The sequence below is a fragment of the Polypterus senegalus genome, chromosome 8 (genome assembly GCF_016835505.1).
Source record: "Polypterus senegalus isolate Bchr_013 chromosome 8, ASM1683550v1, whole genome shotgun sequence".
NCBI lineage: Eukaryota > Metazoa > Chordata > Cladistia > Polypteriformes > Polypteridae > Polypterus > Polypterus senegalus.
Window position 1 is genome coordinate 57,815,267 of NC_053161.1, and position 23,787 is coordinate 57,839,053.

At 37.2% G+C, this 23,787-nt stretch overlaps 1 protein-coding gene across 1 annotated transcript in view; it reads left to right on the top strand.

Moving 5' to 3' along the window:
- The window catches only part of LOC120534550 (mucin-19-like), a 131,339-nt gene that overhangs the window by 97,218 nt on the left and 10,334 nt on the right, over nt 1-23,787 (top strand). The window contains exons 35-44 of the mRNA XM_039762145.1: nt 12,028-12,064; nt 12,363-12,394; nt 12,533-12,577; nt 14,792-14,821; nt 17,220-17,249; nt 17,388-17,432; nt 19,645-19,674; nt 19,813-19,857; nt 22,074-22,103; nt 22,242-22,286. Of these exons, the coding sequence (XP_039618079.1) occupies nt 12,028-12,064; nt 12,363-12,394; nt 12,533-12,577; nt 14,792-14,821; nt 17,220-17,249; nt 17,388-17,432; nt 19,645-19,674; nt 19,813-19,857; nt 22,074-22,103; nt 22,242-22,286 (369 nt within the window). The remainder of the gene's footprint in view (nt 1-12,027; nt 12,065-12,362; nt 12,395-12,532; nt 12,578-14,791; nt 14,822-17,219; nt 17,250-17,387; nt 17,433-19,644; nt 19,675-19,812; nt 19,858-22,073; nt 22,104-22,241; nt 22,287-23,787) is intronic.

Sequence of the window (23,787 nt, forward strand, 5' to 3'; positions counted from 1 at the left end):
TCATGGAGAGGATTTTAGGGACATTCAGAACTGAACTTTTTATTTGAGATAAATAAGGTGGATAGAACTGAAGAGGTTTGTTGGACTAAACAGATTGTTTTTGTCAAAATATTTTTGATGTTTTAATGTTGAAATGCCCTATGGTAATATCTTTTCTTCTCAGTAACTTCTGTGGACAAATATGGGGTAAAAAAGGATATATTTAACTTAAACTAAAATACACTTTTGACTCCTAATATATATTATAGTATATAATATAATAAATACATACATAAATAACAGCTGAAGAGAAGCCAGGGAACAAATTAAATGGAATGGTTGCATGTCCCCATCTTCACAGGAGTCAGAGGCATTTCTCTTAGGCACAGATTTGATGGAATGACTATCATATAAGTAAAGTGGATCCTGGCTACATGACGCTCTGACAGGCCTTACATATGCTCAAGACATTTACTGGACCCTAAAAGTAGACATACACATTTTCTACTGGCCAATATTATAAACTGCTCAAAAAATTAAAGGAACACTTTGAAAACACATCAGATCTCAATGGGAAAAAATCATGCTGGATATCTATACTATTATGGACTGGGTAGTGTGTTAGAAATAAAAGAATGCCACATCTTTTGATGGAAATGAAAATTATCAACCTACAGAGGGCTGAAATCAAAGACACCCCAAAAACCAAAGTGAAAAAATGATGCAGCAGGCTAGTACATTTTGCTGTAATTTCATTACAGCAACACAAAATCATACTCAGTAGTTTGTATGGCCCCAACGTGCTTGTACACATGCCTGACAACTTGGGGGCATGTTCCCAAAGAGACGACAGATGGTGTCCTGGGGATCTCCTCCCAGATCTGGACCAGGGCATCACTGAGCTCCTGGACAGTTTGAGGTGCAACTTGGTGGCGTCAGATGGACCGAAACAAAATGTCCCAGAGGTGTTCTATTGGATTTAGGTCAGGCGAGCGTGGGGAGTCAATATTATCAATTCCATCATTCTCCAGGAACTGCCTGCATACTCTTGCCACATGAGACCGGGCATTGTCGGGCACCAGGAGGAACCCAGGACCCACTGCACCAGCATAGGGTCTGACAATGGTTCCAAGGATTTCATCCCAATAAGTAATGGCAGTCAAGGTGCCGTTGTCTAGCCTGTAGAGGTCTGTGTGTCCCTCCATGGATATGCCTCCCCAGACCATCACTGACCCACCACCAAAACGGTCATGCTAAATGATGTTACAGGCAGCATAACGTTGTCCACAGCTTCTCCAAACCCTTTCACGTCTGTCACATTTGCTCAGGGTGAACCAGCTGTCATCTGTGAAAAGCCCAGGGCACCAGTGGTGGACTTGCCAATTCTGTTATTCTATGACAAATGCCAATCTAGCTCCACAGAGCCGGGCAGTGAGCACACAATGAAGTCTGTTTCTGATTGTTTGGTCAGAGACATTCACACCAGTTGCCTGCTTGAGGCCATTTTGTAGGACCCTGGTGGTACTCATCCTGTTCCTCCTTGCCCAAAGGAGCAGATACCGGTCCTGCTGATAGATTAAGGACCTATCCAGCTCTCCTAGTGTAACTGCCTGTCTCCTGGAATCTCCTCCATGCCCTTGTGATTGTGCTGGGAGACACAGCAAACTTTCTGGCAATGACACGTATTGATGTGCCATCCTGGAGAAGATGAACTACCTGTGCAACCTCTGTAGGGTCCAGGTATTGCCTCATGCCACCAGTAGTGACACTGACTGTAGCCAAATGCAAAACTACTGAAAAAAACAGTCAGGAAAGATGAGGAGGGAAAAATTTCTGTGGCCTCCACCTGTTAAACCATTCCTGTTTGGGGGTTGTCTCATTGTTGCCCTTCTAGTGTACCTTTTGTTAATTTCATTAACACCAAAGCAGTTGAAACTGATTAACAACCCCTTCTACTACTTTACTGACCAGATCAATATACCAGAGGTTTCATTGACTTGATGCTATACTTGGATTAAAAAGTGTTCCTTTAATTTTTTGAGTAGGATATATGGTGTAGCTGTGTTTGTCTAATTTCCACATTCTTTAGTTTCAATGTACTTCACAGAATGATTCTGGCAATAGTGTGACACATGTCCAAATAACTCTACAGTCTAAGTATCTCTCTTTTAAAAATTTTATTAAGATTAAAAGCATAACAGTTCACACAAAAATACCAAAATTAGGTATCTTGTTTTGCTTTGTTCTATACTTCTGCATTGCTGAGTTCACTTCACTGTGTGTTCACCAAAATCACAGCAAACTTAGTGAAAATGGGGAAGGACTAACTGAACTTGATTTGACTAGATTATAATGGTGCAGTTGTCTTTAAAGTTTTCCCGAGGGCTAGGAAAATTTCTACCAACTATACTGAACCAATTATTGTGGCCAAAAAGGTGACAGGAGCTGTGGGGCAGCAGTGGCAAACCACCGCACCATTGTGTCTCTTTGATATCAAAAATGAAATCACAGATTTTGTCAAAACAAAGTGGAAATGCTGAAATCATAGTCAAATGTCAGAAAAAAATATAGGTCTTTTAAAGGCAGACAATTCAAAATGGCATGTCATGATTGAAACTGCTGGCTCCTTCTATATTTTGAAGTCGTGCTTAAGGTACTCTAAGTCAAAACTGCCTGTGATGATCCTTTGTACTTTTTATTCTATCCAAAAACAGAAACATCTTGTAAATAGTAATACATCTTTTGTTATTATTGTCATCTCATAGACTCTCCTCTGTTTTTATGGTGTCGGGCTCTTTCGAGGCTTGTTTTCACTCTCCCTGCTCCATGTGGCTAATTATTATGCATGCATGGGGTACGTGCCTCCTTCTCTTATATTGACACAGAATTTAAAATATCAACCTGCACATCGCTACAAGCACAGATAATTCGTCATACAGTGTCTGTAATGTAAATGGTTAGCATTATATACCCAGGGTGGCGGTCCCATGAAGGTTGGCTGTTAAACTTCTAGAGGACATTGCACTGGCCTCACAAAGCATTATGGAGTGCTGGTATTAAAAAAAAACAACATTTATGACATTCTTGGAAGTACTGGCAAATACTCTAAATCATCTTATCCAAAATAAATCAGCCTCAGAGTCCTGTGTATTTTCAATAGCAGTAAATTAGGTGTCTGTGCTTCTAAATGATTTTGGTCATTTGATACCTTTGTAAGGGGTCTGTTGTTAATGATTAATTCAATTTCACACATTACTGTTTGGAGTGTTTAATCACCAAGTGTTTTGTTAGTTGCGTATTGAGTTTAGAATCTTTCTTCCACATCACATTAGAATTGGCAGTCACATCCAAGTCTGCAATTCCTCACACAAACTCATTGGAAACAGCCTGATCTTGGAGTCTGGTTAGGCCCAGCCTCATTCGTCTAGTAGGTGGAAGCCTACTGGACCTAAACTGAATCTTCAGAGTAGCAACAACAAGTCTGCAGTCATAATTCACAAACTGGGCACTTCAATAGACCCTGCACTTCTGTAGGAGTCTCCAGTGTTTGCCCTCAAGAATGTGATCAACATCCTTCACCGCCCCACCAATATTGGAGTACCAAGTCCAATGATGCGGCTCAGGGCGTTAGAACCAGGATCCAGTGATCCGCAGCCTCTGACTTTTTGCAAAGTCAAGGAACACAGAGCCATTTTCACTAAGGTCGCCAGACCCATGGTAACCAACAGAATCCTCATAGCCAGCCCTGTCTGTGCCTGTGGCCGCATTAAAATCACCTATGACCAGTGGAGTGTCATGTCATGGTTGCATTACAACCAACAAGTGAAGTTGAGAATAGAATGTCTCCCTCACCAAGACATCACACATTGTAGTTGGAGCATACACTGAGACAACATGCAAGACACCCAGAGAGTGCCTTAATCTGAGTCTCATAATAAGCTTGTTGAAAGGAGTGACAGCAGACACCACTGGAAGGAGCCAATCCATCACAGAAATAGCTACTCCCTGAGTATAACAGTCATAAGAGTGACTGGATCATTAAAAGGTGTCCCCACATACGGAGATATGCCAGTCCCATATCTGCGTATCTCAGAGAGTGCTGCCACTAAAATGCGCAGTTTACAAAGCTACTCCAACAGCAGAGGAAGATGATCATCATGCCGGAGAGACAAGATGTTTCACGTGCCTATCCGGAATGACCACCTCAAACTTGGACCCAAGTGCTGCTGTGCAGCAGGCAACGCCTCAGCACCACATCAGTTCCGATCCCCAACAAGCCTGGCCTCATTGGCTCTTCAACGATTTTGACTCTTCCTCGGGTGAGGCTCCCAAGGGCTTTCCTTTCTCCCTTTCAAAATGTGAGGCAGAGCTACTCCCACAGAGAGCAGAAAGGAGTTCCGTCTGCAGTTTCAGAGCTCTGTAAAGTTTTTTACAAGTGTTTTACGGAGGCCGGAATGCCAATCCTGCCATCAACACCCTAGTTTTCCCTACAAGTAGAAGGAGCACTTGCAGGGCAGGATGCAGTTTACCATCATACCCAGGATTGACTTCTGACTCTCAGAATTCCATCTTCTATGATTAGGTCCAGTTTAAAGTCTGTTCTTTTTAACACATATTTTTCTTTAAAGTCATTATTTCTTCTGGATATTCTTGTAGTTGACTGAGGTGGAAGTGTGTCATGCTTCAACGATGCCAATCTAGATTTCACCATTAAGAGTGAAGAATGCTTTTTGCTTTCTTTGCTAGTCAAGTGAAAATATCTGACGGTGCCATAACCATCTACACTGGCATCTGCAAAATAGTGCATCTGTGTCGATTTTATGGTTCCAAATCATGCATGTTTGATGCATCTTTTTACATTATTGTTTACTAATAACCGTAAGCCATTGTTTCATGTTTTCCATTACTGAATGTGCTTGATTTCCAGTTCTTCATCCCATCCACATATCTCATTGCATAGGTCTCCTAAGACAAGCTTTGCAGGCAGTATAACTCTTGCATAAAATCTAAGGAGGTCATATACCAAAATGATAATAGACTATCACGTCTTGCACCTTCATCTGGAGTTTTTGGTGCACCACTTGACAATAAGGGCACAACCCACTACAAAGCCACCCCACCACAAGTCTCTGAAGTCTGGGGATAAAGGGTGTGTTATGTAAATGCATTTAGCATTTTCACATGTCCACAACTCAAAAGTTAGTACAAATGACAGAAAACACAAAGGCTTTTAAAATAATCAAATGCCTCAAGGACATGGTTTATCTACCAAAGAAGATCACAGTAATGTAAACAAAGAAGCATGAATATAAGGTGGTCCAGATCTAATTATGCAACTTTTAATGCAATACAGGAAAACAATACAAGACAAAAATATCTTGTAATAAACAAAAATGGACTTACATTGAATTAATTCACTGATTTTCCATGTAATGTCCCTCTTGTCCTCCAGTTGGATACAGGCTCTATGTAATAAACTTAATAAGTTATAGCGTAATGAAAATTGCATAATCAGATCTGGACCACCCTGTAGATATATACAACATAACAGAACATGCTGTTACACACCACTCTTCAGTGCTATAATTTTTTTATCCTATTTATTTATTATTTTACAAGTGAAATTACCTTCCGTCTTCTACATTTGAAAATGCACTTTCCATGGTCTAACATCTGGAGCTATAGCTAAAATGGCTTTAATCTGGCAAAGATCACAACCAATCCTTTTCCTTCACTTTTCAGGTTGTGAGCTCACATTGTATCTCCAGGCTGCTTATTTTCTGTGTGTATTACTGAGCCACTTAAAATGCCCACATACTCCACCTCACAGAGGCTCTATTTACACTAAATGTCATTTTTTTTATTTTCTTCATGTACATGTTTATAGTTTTAGTTTTGTTTTAGTGATACTTCATTTTCAGAAGGTTATTCATTTGTTTTCCATCCTTATATATATTTTGGATACATACATAAAGTTTCCACTTGAACTCCTCCACCTTGGGGCAGGAACTCTCCCCCAATCCTGAGAGGGCACTCCACCTTTTTCCGGCTGAGGACCATGGTCTCGGATTTGGAGTTGCTGATTCTCATCCCAGCCACTTCACACTCAGCTGTGAACCAATTCTTCCTCAGGGTGTCTGGGCTTTCCCTTAAAGATAGGGGGAGAAGCTCAGTCAACCGGGACGGGCTCAGAGTAGAGCCGCTGCTCCTCCACATCGAGAGGAGTCAAATGAGGTGGCTCGGGCATCTGATCAGGATGCCTCCTGGACGCCTCCCTGGTGAGGTGTTCTGGGCATGTCCAACAGGGAGAAGGCCCCGGGGAAGAACCAGGACACGCTGAAGGGACTATGTCTCCCGGCTGGCCTGGGAACACCTTGGGATTCTCCCGGAAGAGCTAGAAGAAGTGGCCGGGGAGAGGGTAGTCTGGGCCTCTCTGCTCAAGCTGCTGCCCCCGCGACCCGACCCCAGATAAGCGGAAGAGGATTGTTGGATGGATGGACATAAAGTTTCCTTGCCCCTTCATTTATTTTGCAATTCAGACTGGGTGAACAACACAGAGTGCACATCTTAGTGAAATCAATACAATTTCAAGGTAATTAAAATGATTTAAGCACATATTCTCAGCCCTGCTTGTGATATTTAATATAACCACAATATATTCTAAGCCTGCATAATCTTGAGCAGGGCAGCAGTTAGGTCAGAACCTATTCAGGCAAGCTAAGGGAGCAAGGCAAGAAAAACCCTATGTTTACAAAAGCAATACAAATGATGTCTTTCAAAAGATATCCATTAAAAGAACTGAAGTACCAAATAAAAATATTTGAAGTAAGTATATGTAATTTCATTCAGGAGGTGCAGTGAATCCATTTCTTCCAGTGTGCAGATCAGGGGTGGGTTTCCCAAAAGCAATCCATTTTAAGAGACTAAAGAGCAACTTTAGAATACAAATGCTTTCCCAAAAACCCTTGAGCGGGCATAATGTCCTACTTTGTTAATATATAAAAAAGGCATTATAGGTAAATTGAGAAACAGTCGATTGGCTATACTTTAATTAAAAGGAAGCATTTCAGTCCTCCTGTGGGATGAAATAAAGTTGTGAAAAGTAATAAGGAGTAAACATAACATCATAATTCAATTCATACAGTATGTACGACAACATGTATAAATAAGTACAAATCTGGACACCTACTGTTTCTGGAACTAATGTAAAAGAAATTATGTACACGTCATAAAAGAAAATCACACCTTTCTCAAAAAAAGCCTGATTTTCTTTTAAATCACAGCATCTAAAGCTGTTTTTTACTAAAGGAAGCAGCTGTCTATTCAACAAAAGCAAAAGTAGGATTAGTGAATGAAGATAACAAGCTAGTACATTTAAAACCTAATTTACTCTCTTTCAGAAACACAGAAAACATGAGGTCCACATGGTCACAATTTGTAAATTGTTTCTGTATTGTTAAACAAATTCCATTATACATTAAAAATTCCCACATCTTTGAACCCGTCTTTGTAGGCAGAGTGGTGGCTCTGAGGCTAGGGATTTGCACTGGTAACTAGAAGGTTGCCGGTTCAAATCTCGTAAATGCCAAAAGTGACTCTACTTTGTTGGGCCTTTCAGCAAGGACCTTAACCTGAAATTGCTCTGTCCTGGATATGACATTAATCTGCGTCCAGCACTGCATGTAGGCCCTGCAACCTGCAGGGAAAAACCTGGGGGTTGGTGGCAGAATTGGCACTCTAGCCACCATAAAAAAAACATCACACTGTTCCATTCCATCTGAAATATTGTGGTGCTGAGGTGTCATCCATTGCATAGCTGCACTTGGGCCCTAAGCTGGTTTGTCATGTGGTGGGTGCAGCAATGCACTGTATAAGCATGAGAGAGAGCAGCTCCTAGCCTCTATCTTTGAAAAGTTCCTGGTGTGTTTACATATCACATATATACAGTATCAAAGCAAAAAAAAAAAAAAAACATTTTCCAAATACAGTACCTATGTCTATAAAGTACTCTTGTGACTCAAGAAAATGAAATAACTATGATATAAAGGGAGTCATGTTTGTATGTGATTTAGTATGTGTTATTGTGTGCGCACAGACTTAAATACTGCACCAGCATTTCTACATGGCTGTACTCAAATAATTTTTTTCTCAAGTGGAACTTCATTTGCAAAGTATTATGTTTCATCAGTCCTTCCAGGTTCACAAAAAAGCCCACTGTTAATTCTCATATTTGCGTACATTTTTGAGTCTGCCGTGTCTGAGAAAACTTTGCAATTGACCTGTCATCTAGCACTTTGCTCTGTCCATACTGTGCCACCTTATGAGTTCTACTGTACCATGTCAAATTGATGATGGCTGTGTATTTCATTTTCCAAATTGAGTGAAAAACATTGTAATTCTCTTTCAGGTGAGTTTATGTATGTTACTTTAGCTAAATGATAGAACTAGAGCACCAATATATTTCAGATTAGCTGACGATCTATTAAAGTACTATAGAAATTCAGGTGATTATAAGTGCTGTATTTTTCTTATTATAATTTTAATTATTATTATCCATAATAATTCCTTAATGGAAGGAATTATTGAGGATGAAATTGAGCAACACCAGGCAAGGGCAGGAGTTACTAGGAACAGTCAGCATGGGATCCGAAGAAGGAGGGCGTGTTTTATTAACCTGCTGGAATTCTATGAGGAGGCAACAAAAGGATACAATCAAAATGGAGCTTATGATATTATTTATCTTGACTTTCAGAAAGTATTTGATAAGGTGCCACATGAGAGGTTGGGCATCAAACTAAAAGAAGTGGGAGTTCAGGGTGATGTTTTTAGATGGGTGCAGAATTGGCTCAGACACAGGAAACAGAGGGTGATGGTGCGAGGAAACTCATCATAATTAGCTGATGTTAAGAGTGGTGTTCCATAGGGGTCAGTGCTTGGGCCATTGCTATTTTTTTATATATATAAATGATTTGGATAGGTTAAGTTTCTAGAAGATACAAAAAGAGGTGGACTAGCAGGTATTTTGGAATCTGTTATATCATTACAGAAGCACTTGGATAGCATACAGAATTGGGCAGATGAAATTTAATGTCAGTAAAAGTATTACACATAGGAAGTCAAAGTGCAGTTTTGGAGGTGACATGATTGAAATTATGAAGGGAATTAGTACAGTGGAGCGAGACTGTTATTTTAAAATTAGTTCATCAAGAACACAGGGACACAGTTGGACACTTGTTAAGTGTAAATTTAGCACAAACATTAAGAAGTTTTTCTTTACACAAAGAACGATAGACACTTGGAATAAGCTACCAAGTAGTGTGGTAGACAGTAAGATGTTAGGGACTTTCAAAACTCGACTTGATGTTTTCTTGAAGGAAACAAGTGGATAGGATTGGCGAGCTTTGTTGGGCTGAATGGCCTGTTCTCGTCTAGAGTTTTCTATTGCGTATGAGAATTTTTGTTATTGAGATACAACAATTTACATGAATTAACATACAGTAACCTCAACTAACAGTGTATATATTGGATTTATCGATGTGAAAAGAAAATGCAAATGCAGCCAAGTGCATGCTGGAGGAGGAGGCCCAGTGATTCATAACTACATACCTATTTTTTAAAAAAGATAATTTACCTTTAAGTATTCTATTAAGATATACACATGCTGTATATGCACATTGCAAAAGGTATTTTAAAGAAAAAAAGTAGTTACATTTTACAAGGTTTTCATATTATTCCAAATAAGTGATATTTTCTTGTACAATACCAGAATTGATTTAGTAACATTTTTTGTTTTTTAACAGATTTTGTCCATCACTATAAAATATAAAGATATTCTCTTTTTTAAAGTAAATACTCTCAATCTTACAATATAAAATTTATTTTATATAGAAATTCAAGTGTTATTAAAGAAAAAAAATTAACACAAAGAGAAACTGTAAAAAGAGATTTCATGGAAATAAAAATAGTGATGTCTATCATTTGATCATCCTGATACACCCCTCAAGAACAAAAAACAAATATTCTTGTCATTCCCTTTAAAATGAGTTTGTAAGAAATTTACTAAAAAATTCCTGACAGTGGCAATCATCTTTATCTTATCTTTAATGTCTTATTAAAGCAGTAAAACCATTATCATCAAAACATGTTTTTTGCAATAAATTAGTAGGGTACCCAATATAAAAATGGCAAATTTAAATTTCTCTTGTCATTGTCTGTTGGAAGTGCTAAATCAGAACATCTCAAATCTTTGCAAATAATTTTTTTTTTATGCTCAAGGTGTTCTGGCCAAATGAATCTATCATCCTAAAAGAAGCTAAAAGAATTGAAATCTTCTTTATTCGTATGACATTCTCAAAATGAATTAGTACCCGAGCCTGAGTAAAACCAACCCTCCAAATTGATTTATTTTCTCCTTCATGTAGATGCTGTTAGTGAAAAGCATTGTAGCAAAAGAAACCCCTCGCACCTTTAAAAATGCTTGAATCATTTTGATTTCTCTGATTAGAAAACTAGGCAGCATGTAGGCTTCTCCAAACTTTTGAGAACAACATTTGCAGTCTTTAAAGCTTTGAGTACTTGTATTTCTCTGCATTATTCAACTCTTCAGAGTGATTTCTTCTATTACTTGTGTAATTTAAAAATAATCAGAATTAATTCTCTCTTCATCAAGATTAGTTAAACATTATCAAACAAGTTCAGAGTTTCTATCTATGGGTATGCAGGAATGAAGAAGGAATTACAAGTTGTAAAACAGACAGATAAGGTTTATTTTATCAACTGTGACATAAACATTTATCTAAAATGACTATTTTTTGATAAAACAGGATTTTTTTTCATTTCCCACATCCTAATCTCATAGACAATAGAGTGTAATTTACAGTACTTTCACGATTGTATTCGAAACTTCTTGCAATTAAATTCTACAATACAATGAAAAATGTATCCAATGTTTTCTTGTGTGTTAACAAAGTCATTGTGATATCTACAACTTTTCTGAAATACAACAATAATTAACGAGTGTAGTGTCATTTTGTTTTAAAATGGCACTGGGATTTTAACAAAAGATGCGTTGCAGATCAGTAAGGATATATATATTTCATACCAGAAGAAATATACTTTCAAACACTCTGAAAGGATGACAGTTTAACTTAGAGTTTAATGGCAGCTTTAAACATTACTATTATGTTTTTTTTTTGCTAACACCAAAATCTATCACAGAGAAAACGAAAATACCAGATAAATTCTATTTTTGAATAAATAACCATTGTGGTCTTTGGCTGTCATCCCGGCCAATACCCCCAGGCCCCCTAATGGAGCCCTCCCTGCAGTATGGAGCTGCCCCGAAGACCAGCATTGCATCATAGACAATGTAGATTTCATCCACAGCCTTGCTCATTACCACAGGGGCGGCAAGAGGGAGCTGCAGGGGGGAGCAAAGAGTCATATGTGCCCTATAACCCGGAAGTGCATCATAGGAAGAGTGACGACAGAAGTGAAGTACTTCCGGGGTGAAGAAAAGGACTTGTACCTGACCCGGAAGTGATAAAGAATCACATAGACTGGGGATTGGGAACACTTCTGGGTCAGGGAGTATAAAAGGACAGATGAAGCTTCCAGACGGAAAGCTGAGCTTGTGATTAGTTAATTAGTATAGTGGAGGAGAGGGTGCTTTGTGCATTATGGAAGATAAAGTCAACTTTTGGACTTTTATCTGGTGTCTGGCGTCTTGGACAGGGGTTCAAGGGAGCGATAGCGCCCCCCTATCTGTCACACCATAAAGAATAATGTTCCAGATTTCTTGGGAGTTTCTGACATTATTTGTATTATTATTATCATTTTGTTATTGTTTTAACACTGATTATAACTGGGTCAACAACATCACCAGTTAAATTCATTTTTAAAGTAAACAGCCATAAACAGAAATGTTCCATAACAAAAGAAATATTATTTTGAGAACTCTGAACTGCAAAATGTTTTTCCTAAGATTTCTTGGTAGATTATGACATAATTACCATTGTTCGTCTTCTTCTTTTTTTTTTTTTTTTTTAGAAATACCACCTGAACCTGGTAATTCAACAACATCACCAGAAATGTTCCATACCAGAAGAAATATTACTTTCAAAAACACTGAAAGGATGATGGTTTTGCTTCAGGTTCAATGGCAACGTTTCACATTATTATTATCTTTTTTGCAGTAACGACCTCACCTGTCACAGAGACAACAACAACAACAGGAAAATTCATTTTTAAAATAAACAGCCATAAAGAGAAATGTTCCATAACAGAAGAAATATTATTTTGAGCACTCTGAATTGAAAAATGTTTTTCCTCTGATTTCTTGGTAGATTATGACTTAATTATCATGTTCTTCTTTTTTTTTTTGTAGTAACACCTACTGGATCAACCACATCACCAGGTAAATTCTGTTGTTAATGTAAACTATCATAAATAGAAATGTTCCATACCAGAAAAAATATTACTTTGAGGACTCTGAGCTGACAGATGTTTTTCTTTGGATTTAATGGTAATGTTTGACATTTTTATGTATTTTTAGTAGTATCAACGACAACCACTACAACTGGATCAACCACATCACCAGGTACGTTCTGTTTGCCAATTTGTTTTTTCAGGATTCTTAGAGAACTTTATGTGTTTTCTTTTGTTATTATTTTTATTATTCTTAAAATGAAAATTGCAATGGCTTCCATTTGCGTTACTTTTTCCCCTATGGCTGCCATTATTGTGTGCCCAGCAGGTTACAAAGTGCTTGTCACCTGACTCAGAATATGTACAACTCGTGAAGCGTAACCTGAAGGTGGCCATATTATGTAAGGTGACCTCACGATATTAAGCATTCCTTAAAATGACCTAAATTAAAGGATGTCTTAGAGTGACAAAGTAGTGCTGCAACCAATCAATTTCAGTAAATATCCTTAAAGGGCTTGAGTTTATAGAGACACCATCATTTTAAGTTACAAATCTCTGTCATTACTATACTGACCTCCTTTTATCCTGAAGAACCCTCTGATGCACCCTTCGACTACAAACAACAAATGTTCTGCCATTTCCTTTTAAATGAGTCCATTAAAGTAATGTTCTTGACAGTGGCCGCCATCTTTATCTGTTCTTTATTATTTTGTTAAATCAGTACAACTATCATCTTCAAGCGATGTTCTTTTCAATGAATTACTGAGTACCCAATCGTAAAATTGGCAAATTCAAATTTCTCTTGGAAGTATAGTGAGTTAATTCTTAGAGGTATGCTAAATCAGAACGTCTCATTGCATTGCAAACGATTGTTTTTTATGCACATTGGTGTTGTGGCCTTATGAAACTGTCGTCCTAAGTCTGAATTCGCACCACCTAGTTGTTTGTGTGCTGTTTGCTCCATGTCCCCATTTCTGATTTGGGTCCTCCTCTGGTTATTCCCGATTCTTTCAACACTCCTACAAACGTGCAGATTAGATGTACAGGGGACTCAAAACTGGCCCTGCTTAGTCTGTGTGAGTAGGTTCTACGATGGTCTGGTATCTTGCCCTGAGGTGTTTTCTAGGTCGATGTGAATGATGCAGGGATGTGTTCTACACCTCCCCTACCCCACCATCCCACACAGTGTGAAATGGATTAGGTGAACTGCAGAGTCTCATTTTACTTTTGAAAAACCACAGTTGCCCCAGTTTTGACATTAAAAGGTTTCTTCAGCTCTTGGAAATATCAGATAGCAATGTCCTGCATTACAAGCACAAGACCTTTTCAATGACTTCAGTCTTAACAAAAGCAGAACAATTCAGCGTGTCGCAGTGTTCAAAATGTGTTTTGTCAACTTTGTGAAATGTAACTTTCCAAAATGCTTAAGTGTAAAGTTTTTTTTTTGTTTAAGGCCGAAGAACTACAAAATTGAAAACTATAACAGACCAGCTTGTCCAAATATTTCAGAACAGCATTTACCATGTTTAATGCTTTGACTACTTGTCTTTACGTCAACGTTTTACCCATCAGAGGGATTTTTCCCTTTCCTTATGTAACTTAGAAATGATCAGAATTAGTTGACATTCCTCAGTTGATCAACATTCCTTAAACATTATCGAACAAGTGCAGAGTTTCTCTCCTGGGTATCCAGGAACAAAGAAGGTATTACAGTCTGTAAAAGAGAGAATTTAGCTTCATTTTATGGTTTGTGAGATAAAAAACATATGTATCTAAGCTGACTTTATTTTTCAATGAAATGAGGGATTTTTTCATGACCGCAATCTCATATTGAATAAAGAGTGTAATTTATTTTCAGGGTTGCATTCGACCAAATATGGCAATACCTCTTGCTATTAAATTCTAAATATCAGGTTATATACAGTGTACAGTAAAAGATTTAGCCATGTTTTTTTATTTTTTGTGTCTTAACAAAGTTATTGTGATATCCACTATTTTCTGAAATGCACTCGTACTTCAGGATTTCAGGGTCATTTCCTTTTAACATGGCATAGGGAGTTATGTGAAAGGTTTCGCAGAGCAGTAAAGATAAATGTTCCATACCAGAAAAAAATTACTTTCAAAAACACTGAAAGGATGATGGTTTTGCTTCAGGTTCAATGGCAACGTTTCACATTATTATTATCTTTTTTGCAGTAACGACCTCACCTGTCACAGAGACAACAACAACACCAGGAAAATTCATTTTTAAAATAAACGGCCATAAAGAGAAATGTTCCATAACAGAAGAAATATTATTTTGAGCACTCTGAATTGAAAAATGTTTTTCCTCAGATTTCTTGGTAGATTATGACATAATTATCATGTTCTTCTTTTTTTTTTGTAGTAACACCTACTGGATCAACCACATCACCAGGTAAATTCTGTTGTTAATGTAAACTATCATAAATAGAAATGTTCCATACCAGAAAAAATATTACTTTGAGGACTCTGAGCTGACAGATGTTTTTCTTTGGATTTAATGGTAATGTTTGACATTTTTATGTATTTTTAGTAGTATCAACGACAACCACTACAACTCGTCAACCACATCACCAGGTACGTTCTGTTTGCCAATTTGTTTTTTCAGGATTCTTAGAGAACTTTATGTGTTTTCTTTTGTTATTATTTTTATTATTCTTAAAATGAAAATTGCAATGGCTTCCATTTCGTTACTTTTTCCCCTATGGCTGCCATTATTGTGTGCCCAGCGGGTTACAAAGTGCTTGTCACCTGACTCAGAATATGTACAACTCGTGAAGCGTAACCTGAAGGTGGCCATATTATGTAAGGTGACCTCACGATATTAAGCATTCCTTAAAATGACCTAAATTAAAGGATGTCTTAGAGTGACAAAGTAGTGCTGCAACCAATCAATTTCAGTAAATATCCTTAAAGGGCTTGAGTTTATAGAGACACCATCATTTTAAGTTACAAATCTCTGTCATTACTATACTGACCTCCTTTTATCCTGAAGAACCCTCTGATGCACCCTTCGACTACAAACAACAAATGTTCTGCCATTTCCTTTTAAATGAGTCCATTAAAGTAATGTTCTTGACAGTGGCCGCCATCTTTATCTGTTCTTTATTATTTTGTTAAATCAGTACAACTATCATCTTCAAGCGATGTTCTTTTCAATGAATTACTGAGTACCCAATCGTAAAATTGGCAAATTCAAATTTCTCTTGGAAGTATAGTGAGTTAATTCTTAGAGGTATGCTAAATCAGAACGTCTCATTGCATTGCAAACGATTGTTTTTTATGCACATTGGTGTTGTGGCCTTATGAAACTGTCGTCCTAAGTCTGAATTCCGCACCACCTAGTTGTTTGTGTGCTGTTTGCTCCATGTCCCCATTTCTGATTTGGGTCCTCCTCTGGTTATTCCCGATTCTTTCAACACTCCTACAAACGTGCAGATTAGATGTACAGGGGACTCAAAACTGGCCCTGCTTAGTCTGTGTGAGTAGGTTCTACGATGGTCTGGTATCTTGCCCTGAGGTGTTTTCTAGGTCGATGTGAATGATGCAGGGATGTGTTCTACACCTCCCCTACCCCACCATCCCACACAGTGTGAAATGGATTAGGTGAACTGCAGAGTCTCATTTTACTTTTGAAAAACCACAGTTGCCCCAGTTTTGACATTAAAAGGTTTCTTCAGCTCTTGGAAATATCAGATAGCAATGTCCTGCATTACAAGCACAAGACCTTTTCAATGACTTCAGTCTTAACAAAAGCAGAACAATTCAGCGTGTCGCAGTGTTCAAAATGTGTTTTGTCAACTTTGTGAAATGTAACTTTCCAAAATGCTTAAGTGTAAAGTTTTTTTTTTGTTTAAGGCCGAAGAACTACAAAATTGAAAACTATAACAGACCAGCTTGTCCAAATATTTCAGAACAGCATTTACCATGTTTAATGCTTTGACTACTTGTCTTTACGTCAACGTTTTACCCATCAGAGGGATTTTTCCCTTTCCTTATGTAACTTAGAAATGATCAGAATTAGTTGACATTCCTCAGTTGATCAACATTCCTTAAACATTATCGAACAAGTGCAGAGTTTCTCTCCCTGGGTATCCAGGAACAAAGAAGGTATTACAGTCTGTAAAAGAGAGAATTTAGCTTCATTTTATGGTTTGTGAGATAAAAAACATATGTATCTAAGCTGACTTTATTTTTCAATGAAATGAGGGATTTTTTCATGACCGCAATCTCATATTGAATAAAGAGTGTAATTTATTTTCAGGGTTGCATTCGACCAAATATGGCAATACCTCTTGCTATTAAATTCTAAATATCAGGTTATATACAGTGTACAGTAAAAGATTTAGCCATGTTTTTTTATTTTTTGTGTCTTAACAAAGTTATTGTGATATCCACTATTTTCTGAAATGCACTCGTACTTCAGGATTTCAGGGTCATTTCCTTTTAACATGGCATAGGGAGTTATGTGAAAGGTTTCGCAGAGCAGTAAAGATAAATGTTCCATACCAGAAAAAAATTACTTTCAAAAACACTGAAAGGATGATGGTTTTGCTTCAGGTTCAATGGCAACGTTTCACATTATTATTATCTTTTTTGCAGTAACGACCTCACCTGTCACAGAGACAACAACAACACCAGGAAAATTCATTTTTAAAATAAACGGCCATAAAGAGAAATGTTCCATAACAGAAGAAATATTATTTTGAGCACTCTGAATTGAAAAATGTTTTTCCTCAGATTTCTTGGTAGATTATGACATAATTATCATGTTCTTCTTTTTTTTTTTGTAGTAACACCTACTGGATCAACCACATCACCAGGTAAATTCTGTTGTTAATGTAAACTATCATAAATAGAAATGTTCCATACCAGAAAAAATATTACTTTGAGGACTCTGAGCTGACAGATGTTTTTCTTTGGATTTAATGGTAATGTTTGACATTTTTATGTATTTTTAGTAGTATCAACGACAACCACTACAACTGGATCAACCACATCACCAGGTACGTTCTGTTTGCCAATTTGTTTTTTCAGGATTCTTAGAGAACTTTATGTGTTTTCTTTTGTTATTATTTTTATTATTCTTAAAATGAAAATTGCAATGGCTTCCATTTCGTTACTTTTTCCCCTATGGCTGCCATTATTGTGTCCCCAGCGGGTTACAAAGTGCTTGTCACCTGACTCAGAATATGTACAACTCGTGAAGCGTAACCTGAAGGTGGCCATATTATGTAAGGTGACCTCACGATATTAAGCATTCCTTAAAATGACCTAAATTAAAGGATGTCTTAGAGTGACAAAGTAGTGCTGCAACCAATCAATTTCAGTAAATATCCTTAAAGGGCTTGAGTTTATAGAGACACCATCATTTTAAGTTACAAATCTCTGTCATTACTATACTGACCTCCTTTTATCCTGAAGAACCCTCTGATGCACCCTTCGACTACAAACAACAAATGTTCTGCCATTTCCTTTTAAATGAGTCCATTAAAGTAATGTTCTTGACAGTGGCCGCCATCTTTATCTGTTCTTTATTATTTTGTTAAATCAGTACAACTATCATCTTCAAGCGATGTTCTTTTCAATGAATTACTGAGTACCCAATCATAAAATTGGCAAATTCAAATTTCTCTTGGAAGTATAGTGAGTTAATTCTTAGAGGTATGCTAAATCAGAACGTCTCATTGCATTGCAAACGATTGTTTTTTATGCACATTGGTGTTGTGGCCTTATGAAACTGTCGTCCTAAGTCTGAATTCGCACCACCTAGTTGTTTGTGTGCTGTTTGCTCCATGTCCCCATTTCTGATTTGGGTCCTCCTCTGGTTATTCCCGATTCTTTCAACACTCCTACAAACGTGCAGATTAGATGTACAGGGGACTCAAAACTGGCCCTGCTTAGTCTGTGTGAGTAGGTTCTACGATGGTCTGGTATCTTGCCCTGAGGTGTTTTCTAGGTCGATGTGAATGATGCAGGGATGTGTTCTACACCTCCCCTACCCCACCATCCCACACAGTGTGAAATGGATTAGGTGAACTGCAGAGTCTCATTTTACTTTTGAAAAACCACAGTTGCCCCAGTTTTGACATTAAAAGGTTTCTTCAGCTCTTGGAAATATCAGATAGCAATGTCCTGCATTACAAGCACAAGACCTTTTCAATGACTTCAGTCTTAACAAAAGCAGAACAATTCAGCGTGTCGCAGTGTTCAAAATGTGTTTTGTCAACTTTGTGAAATGTAACTTTCCAAAATGCTTAAGTGTAAAGTTTTTTTTGTTTAAGGCCGAAGAACTACAAAATTGAAAACTATAACAGACCAGCTTGTCCAAATATTTCAGAACAGCATTTACCATGTTTAATGCTTTGACTACTTGTCTTTACGTCAACGTTTTACCCATCAGAGGGATTTTTCCCTTTCCTTATGTAACTTAGAAATGATCAGAATTAGTTGACATTCCTCAGTTGATCAACATTCCTTAAACATTATCGAACAAGTGCAGAGTTTCTCTCCTGGGTATCCAGGAACAAAGAAGGTATTACAGTCTGTAAAAGAGAGAATTTAGCTTCATTTTATGGTTTGTGAGATAAAAAACATATGTATCTAAGCTGACTTTATTTTTCAATGAAATGAGGGATTTTTTCATGACCGCAATCTCATATTGAATAAAGAGTGTAATTTATTTTCAGGGTTGCATTCGACCAAATATGGCAATACCTCTTGCTATTAAATTCTAAATATCAGGTTATATACAGTGTACAGTAAAAGATTTAGCCATGTTTTTTTATTTTTTGTGTCTTAACAAAGTTATTGTGATATCCACTATTTTCTGAAATGCACTCGTACTTCAGGATTTCAGGGTCATTTCCTTTTAACATGGCATAGGGAGTTATGTGAAAGGTTTCGCAGAGCAGTAAAGATAAATGTTCCATACCAGAAAAAAATTACTTTCAAAAACACTGAAAGGATGATGGTTTTGCTTCAGGTTCAATGGCAACGTTTCACATTATTATTATCTTTTTTGCAGTAACGACCTCACCTGTCACAGAGACAACAACAACACCAGGAAAATTCATTTTTAAAATAAACGGCCATAAAGAGAAATGTTCCATAACAGAAGAAATATTATTTTGAGCACTCTGAATTGAAAAATGTTTTTCCTCAGATTTCTTGGTAGATTATGACATAATTATCATGTTCTTCTTTTTTTTTTTGTAGTAACACCTACTGGATCAACCACATCACCAGGTAAATTCTGTTGTTAATGTAAACTATCATAAATAGAAATGTTCCATACCAGAAAAAATATTACTTTGAGGACTCTGAGCTGACAGATGTTTTTCTTTGGATTTAATGGTAATGTTTGACATTTTTATGTATTTTTAGTAGTATCAACGACAACCACTACAACTGGATCAACCACATCACCAGGTACGTTCTGTTTGCCAATTTGTTTTTTCAGGATTCTTAGAGAACTTTATGTGTTTTCTTTTGTTATTATTTTTATTATTCTTAAAATGAAAATTGCAATGGCTTCCATTTCGCGTTACTTTTTCCCCCTATGGCTGCCATTATTGTGTGCCCAGCGGGTTACAAAGTGCTTGTCACCTGACTCAGAATATGTACAACTCGTGAAGCGTAACCTGAAGGTGGCCATATTATGTAAGGTGACCTCACGATATTAAGCATTCCTTAAAATGACCTAAATTAAAGGATGTCTTAGAGTGACAAAGTAGTGCTGCAACCAATCAATTTCAGTAAATATCCTTAAAGGGCTTGAGTTTATAGAGACACCATCATTTTAAGTTACAAATCTCTGTCATTACTATACTGACCTCCTTTTATCCTGAAGAACCCTCTGATGCACCCTTCGACTACAAACAACAAATGTTCTGCCATTTCCTTTTAAATGAGTCCATTAAAGTAATGTTCTTGACAGTGGCCGCCATCTTTATCTGTTCTTTATTATTTTGTTAAATCAGTACAACTATCATCTTCAAGCGATGTTCTTTTCAATGAATTACTGAGTACCCAATCATAAAATTGGCAAATTCAAATTTCTCTTGGAAGTATAGTGAGTTAATTCTTAGAGGTATGCTAAATCAGAACGTCTCATTGCATTGCAAACGATTGTTTTTTATGCACATTGGTGTTGTGGCCTTATGAAACTGTCGTCCTAAGTCTGAATTCCGCACCACCTAGTTGTTTGTGTGCTGTTTGCTCCATGTCCCCATTTCTGATTTGGGTCCTCCTCTGGTTATTCCCGATTCTTTCAACACTCCTACAAACGTGCAGATTAGATGTACAGGGGACTCAAAACTGGCCCTGCTTAGTCTGTGTGAGTAGGTTCTACGATGGTCTGGTATCTTGCCCTGAGGTGTTTTCTAGGTCGATGTGAATGATGCAGGGATGTGTTCTACACCTCCCCTACCCCACCATCCCACACAGTGTGAAATGGATTAGGTGAACTGCAGAGTCTCATTTTACTTTTGAAAAACCACAGTTGCCCCAGTTTTGACATTAAAAGGTTTCTTCAGCTCTTGGAAATATCAGATAGCAATGTCCTGCATTACAAGCACAAGACCTTTTCAATGACTTCAGTCTTAACAAAAGCAGAACAATTCAGCGTGTCGCAGTGTTCAAAATGTGTTTTGTCAACTTTGTGAAATGTAACTTTCCAAAATGCTTAAGTGTAAAGTTTTTTTTGTTTAAGGCCGAAGAACTACAAAATTGAAAACTATAACAGACCAGCTTGTCCAAATATTTCAGAACAGCATTTACCATGTTTAATGCTTTGACTACTTGTCTTTACGTCAACGTTTTACCCATCAGAGGGATTTTTCCCTTTCCTTATGTAACTTAGAAATGATCAGAATTAGTTGACATTCCTCAGTTGATCAACATTCCTTAAACATTATCGAACAAGTGCAGAGTTTCTCTCCCTGGGTATCCAGGAACAAAGAAGGTATTACAGTCTGTAAAAGAGAGAATTTAGCTTCATTTTATGGTTTGTGAGATAAAAAACATATGTATCTAAGCTGACTTTATTTTTCAATGAAATGAGGGATTTTTTCATGACCGCAATCTCATATTGAATAAAGAGTGTAATTTATTTTCAGGGTTGCATTCGACCAAATATGGCAATACCTCTTGCTATTAAATTCTAAATATCAGGTTATATACAGTGTACAGTAAAAGATTTAGCCATGTTTTTTTATTTTTTGTGTCTTAACAAAGTTATTGTGATATCCACTATTTTCTGAAATGCACTCGTACTTCAGGATTTCAGGGTCATTTCCTTTTAACATGGCATAGGGAGTTATGTGAAAGGTTTCGCAGAGCAGTAAAGATAAATGTTCCATACCAGAAAAAAATTACTTTCAAAAACACTGAAAGGATGATGGTTTTGCTTCAGGTTCAATGGCAACGTTTCACATTATTATTATCTTTTTTGCAGTAACGACCTCACCTGTCACAGAGACAACAACAACACCAGGAAAATTCATTTTAAAATAAACGGCCATAAAGAGAAATGTTCCATAACAGAAGAAATATTATTTTGAGCACTCTGAATTGAAAAATGTTTTTCCTCAGATTTCTTGGTAGATTATGACATAATTATCATGTTCTTCTTTTTTTTTTTGTAGTAACACCTACTGGATCAACCACATCACCAGGTAAATTCTGTTGTTAATGTAAACTATCATAAATAGAAATGTTCCATACCAGAAAAAATATTACTTTGAGGACTCTGAGCTGACAGATGTTTTTCTTTGGATTTAATGGTAATGTTTGACATTTTTATGTATTTTTAGTAGTATCAACGACAACCACTACAACTGGATCAACCACATCACCAGGTACGTTCTGTTTGCCAATTTGTTTTTTCAGGATTCTTAGAGAACTTTATGTGTTTTCTTTTGTTATTATTTTTATTATTCTTAAAATGAAAATTGCAATGGCTTCCATTTCGCGTTACTTTTTCCCCCTATGGCTGCCATTATTGTGTGCCCAGCGGGTTACAAAGTGCTTGTCACCTGACTCAGAATATGTACAACTCGTGAAGCGTAACCTGAAGGTGGCCATATTATGTAAGGTGACCTCACGATATTAAGCATTCCTTAAAATGACCTAAATTAAAGGATGTCTTAGAGTGACAAAGTAGTGCTGCAACCAATCAATTTCAGTAAATATCCTTAAAGGGCTTGAGTTTATAGAGACACCATCATTTTAAGTTACAAATCTCTGTCATTACTATACTGACCTCCTTTTATCCTGAAGAACCCTCTGATGCACCCTTCGACTACAAACAACAAATGTTCTGCCATTTCCTTTTAAATGAGTCCATTAAAGTAATGTTCTTGACAGTGGCCGCCATCTTTATCTGTTCTTTATTATTTTGTTAAATCAGTACAACTATCATCTTCAAGCGATGTTCTTTTCAATGAATTACTGAGTACCCAATCATAAAATTGGCAAATTCAAATTTCTCTTGGAAGTATAGTGAGTTAATTCTTAGAGGTATGCTAAATCAGAACGTCTCATTGCATTGCAAACGATTGTTTTTTATGCACATTGGTGTTGTGGCCTTATGAAACTGTCGTCCTAAGTCTGAATTCGCACCACCTAGTTGTTTGTGTGCTGTTTGCTCCATGTCCCCATTTCTGATTTGGGTCCTCCTCTGGTTATTCCCGATTCTTTCAACACTCCTACAAACGTGCAGATTAGATGTACAGGGGACTCAAAACTGGCCCTGCTTAGTCTGTGTGAGTAGGTTCTACGATGGTCTGGTATCTTGCCCTGAGGTGTTTTCTAGGTCGATGTGAATGATGCAGGGATGTGTTCTACACCTCCCCTACCCCACCATCCCACACAGTGTGAAATGGATTAGGTGAACTGCAGAGTCTCATTTTACTTTTGAAAAACCACAGTTGCCCCAGTTTTGACATTAAAAGGTTTCTTCAGCTCTTGGAAATATCAGATAGCAATGTCCTGCATTACAAGCACAAGACCTTTTCAATGACTTCAGTCTTAACAAAAGCAGAACAATTCAGCGTGTCGCAGTGTTCAAAATGTGTTTTGTCAACTTTGTGAAATGTAACTTTCCAAAATGCTTAAGTGTAAAGTTTTTTTTGTTTAAGGCCGAAGAACTACAAAATTGAAAACTATAACAGACCAGCTTGTCCAAATATTTCAGAACAGCATTTACCATGTTTAATGCTTTGACTACTTGTCTTTACGTCAACGTTTTACCCATCAGAGGGATTTTTCCCTTTCCTTATGTAACTTAGAAATGATCAGAATTAGTTGACATTCCTCAGTTGATCAACATTCCTTAAACATTATCGAACAAGTGCAGAG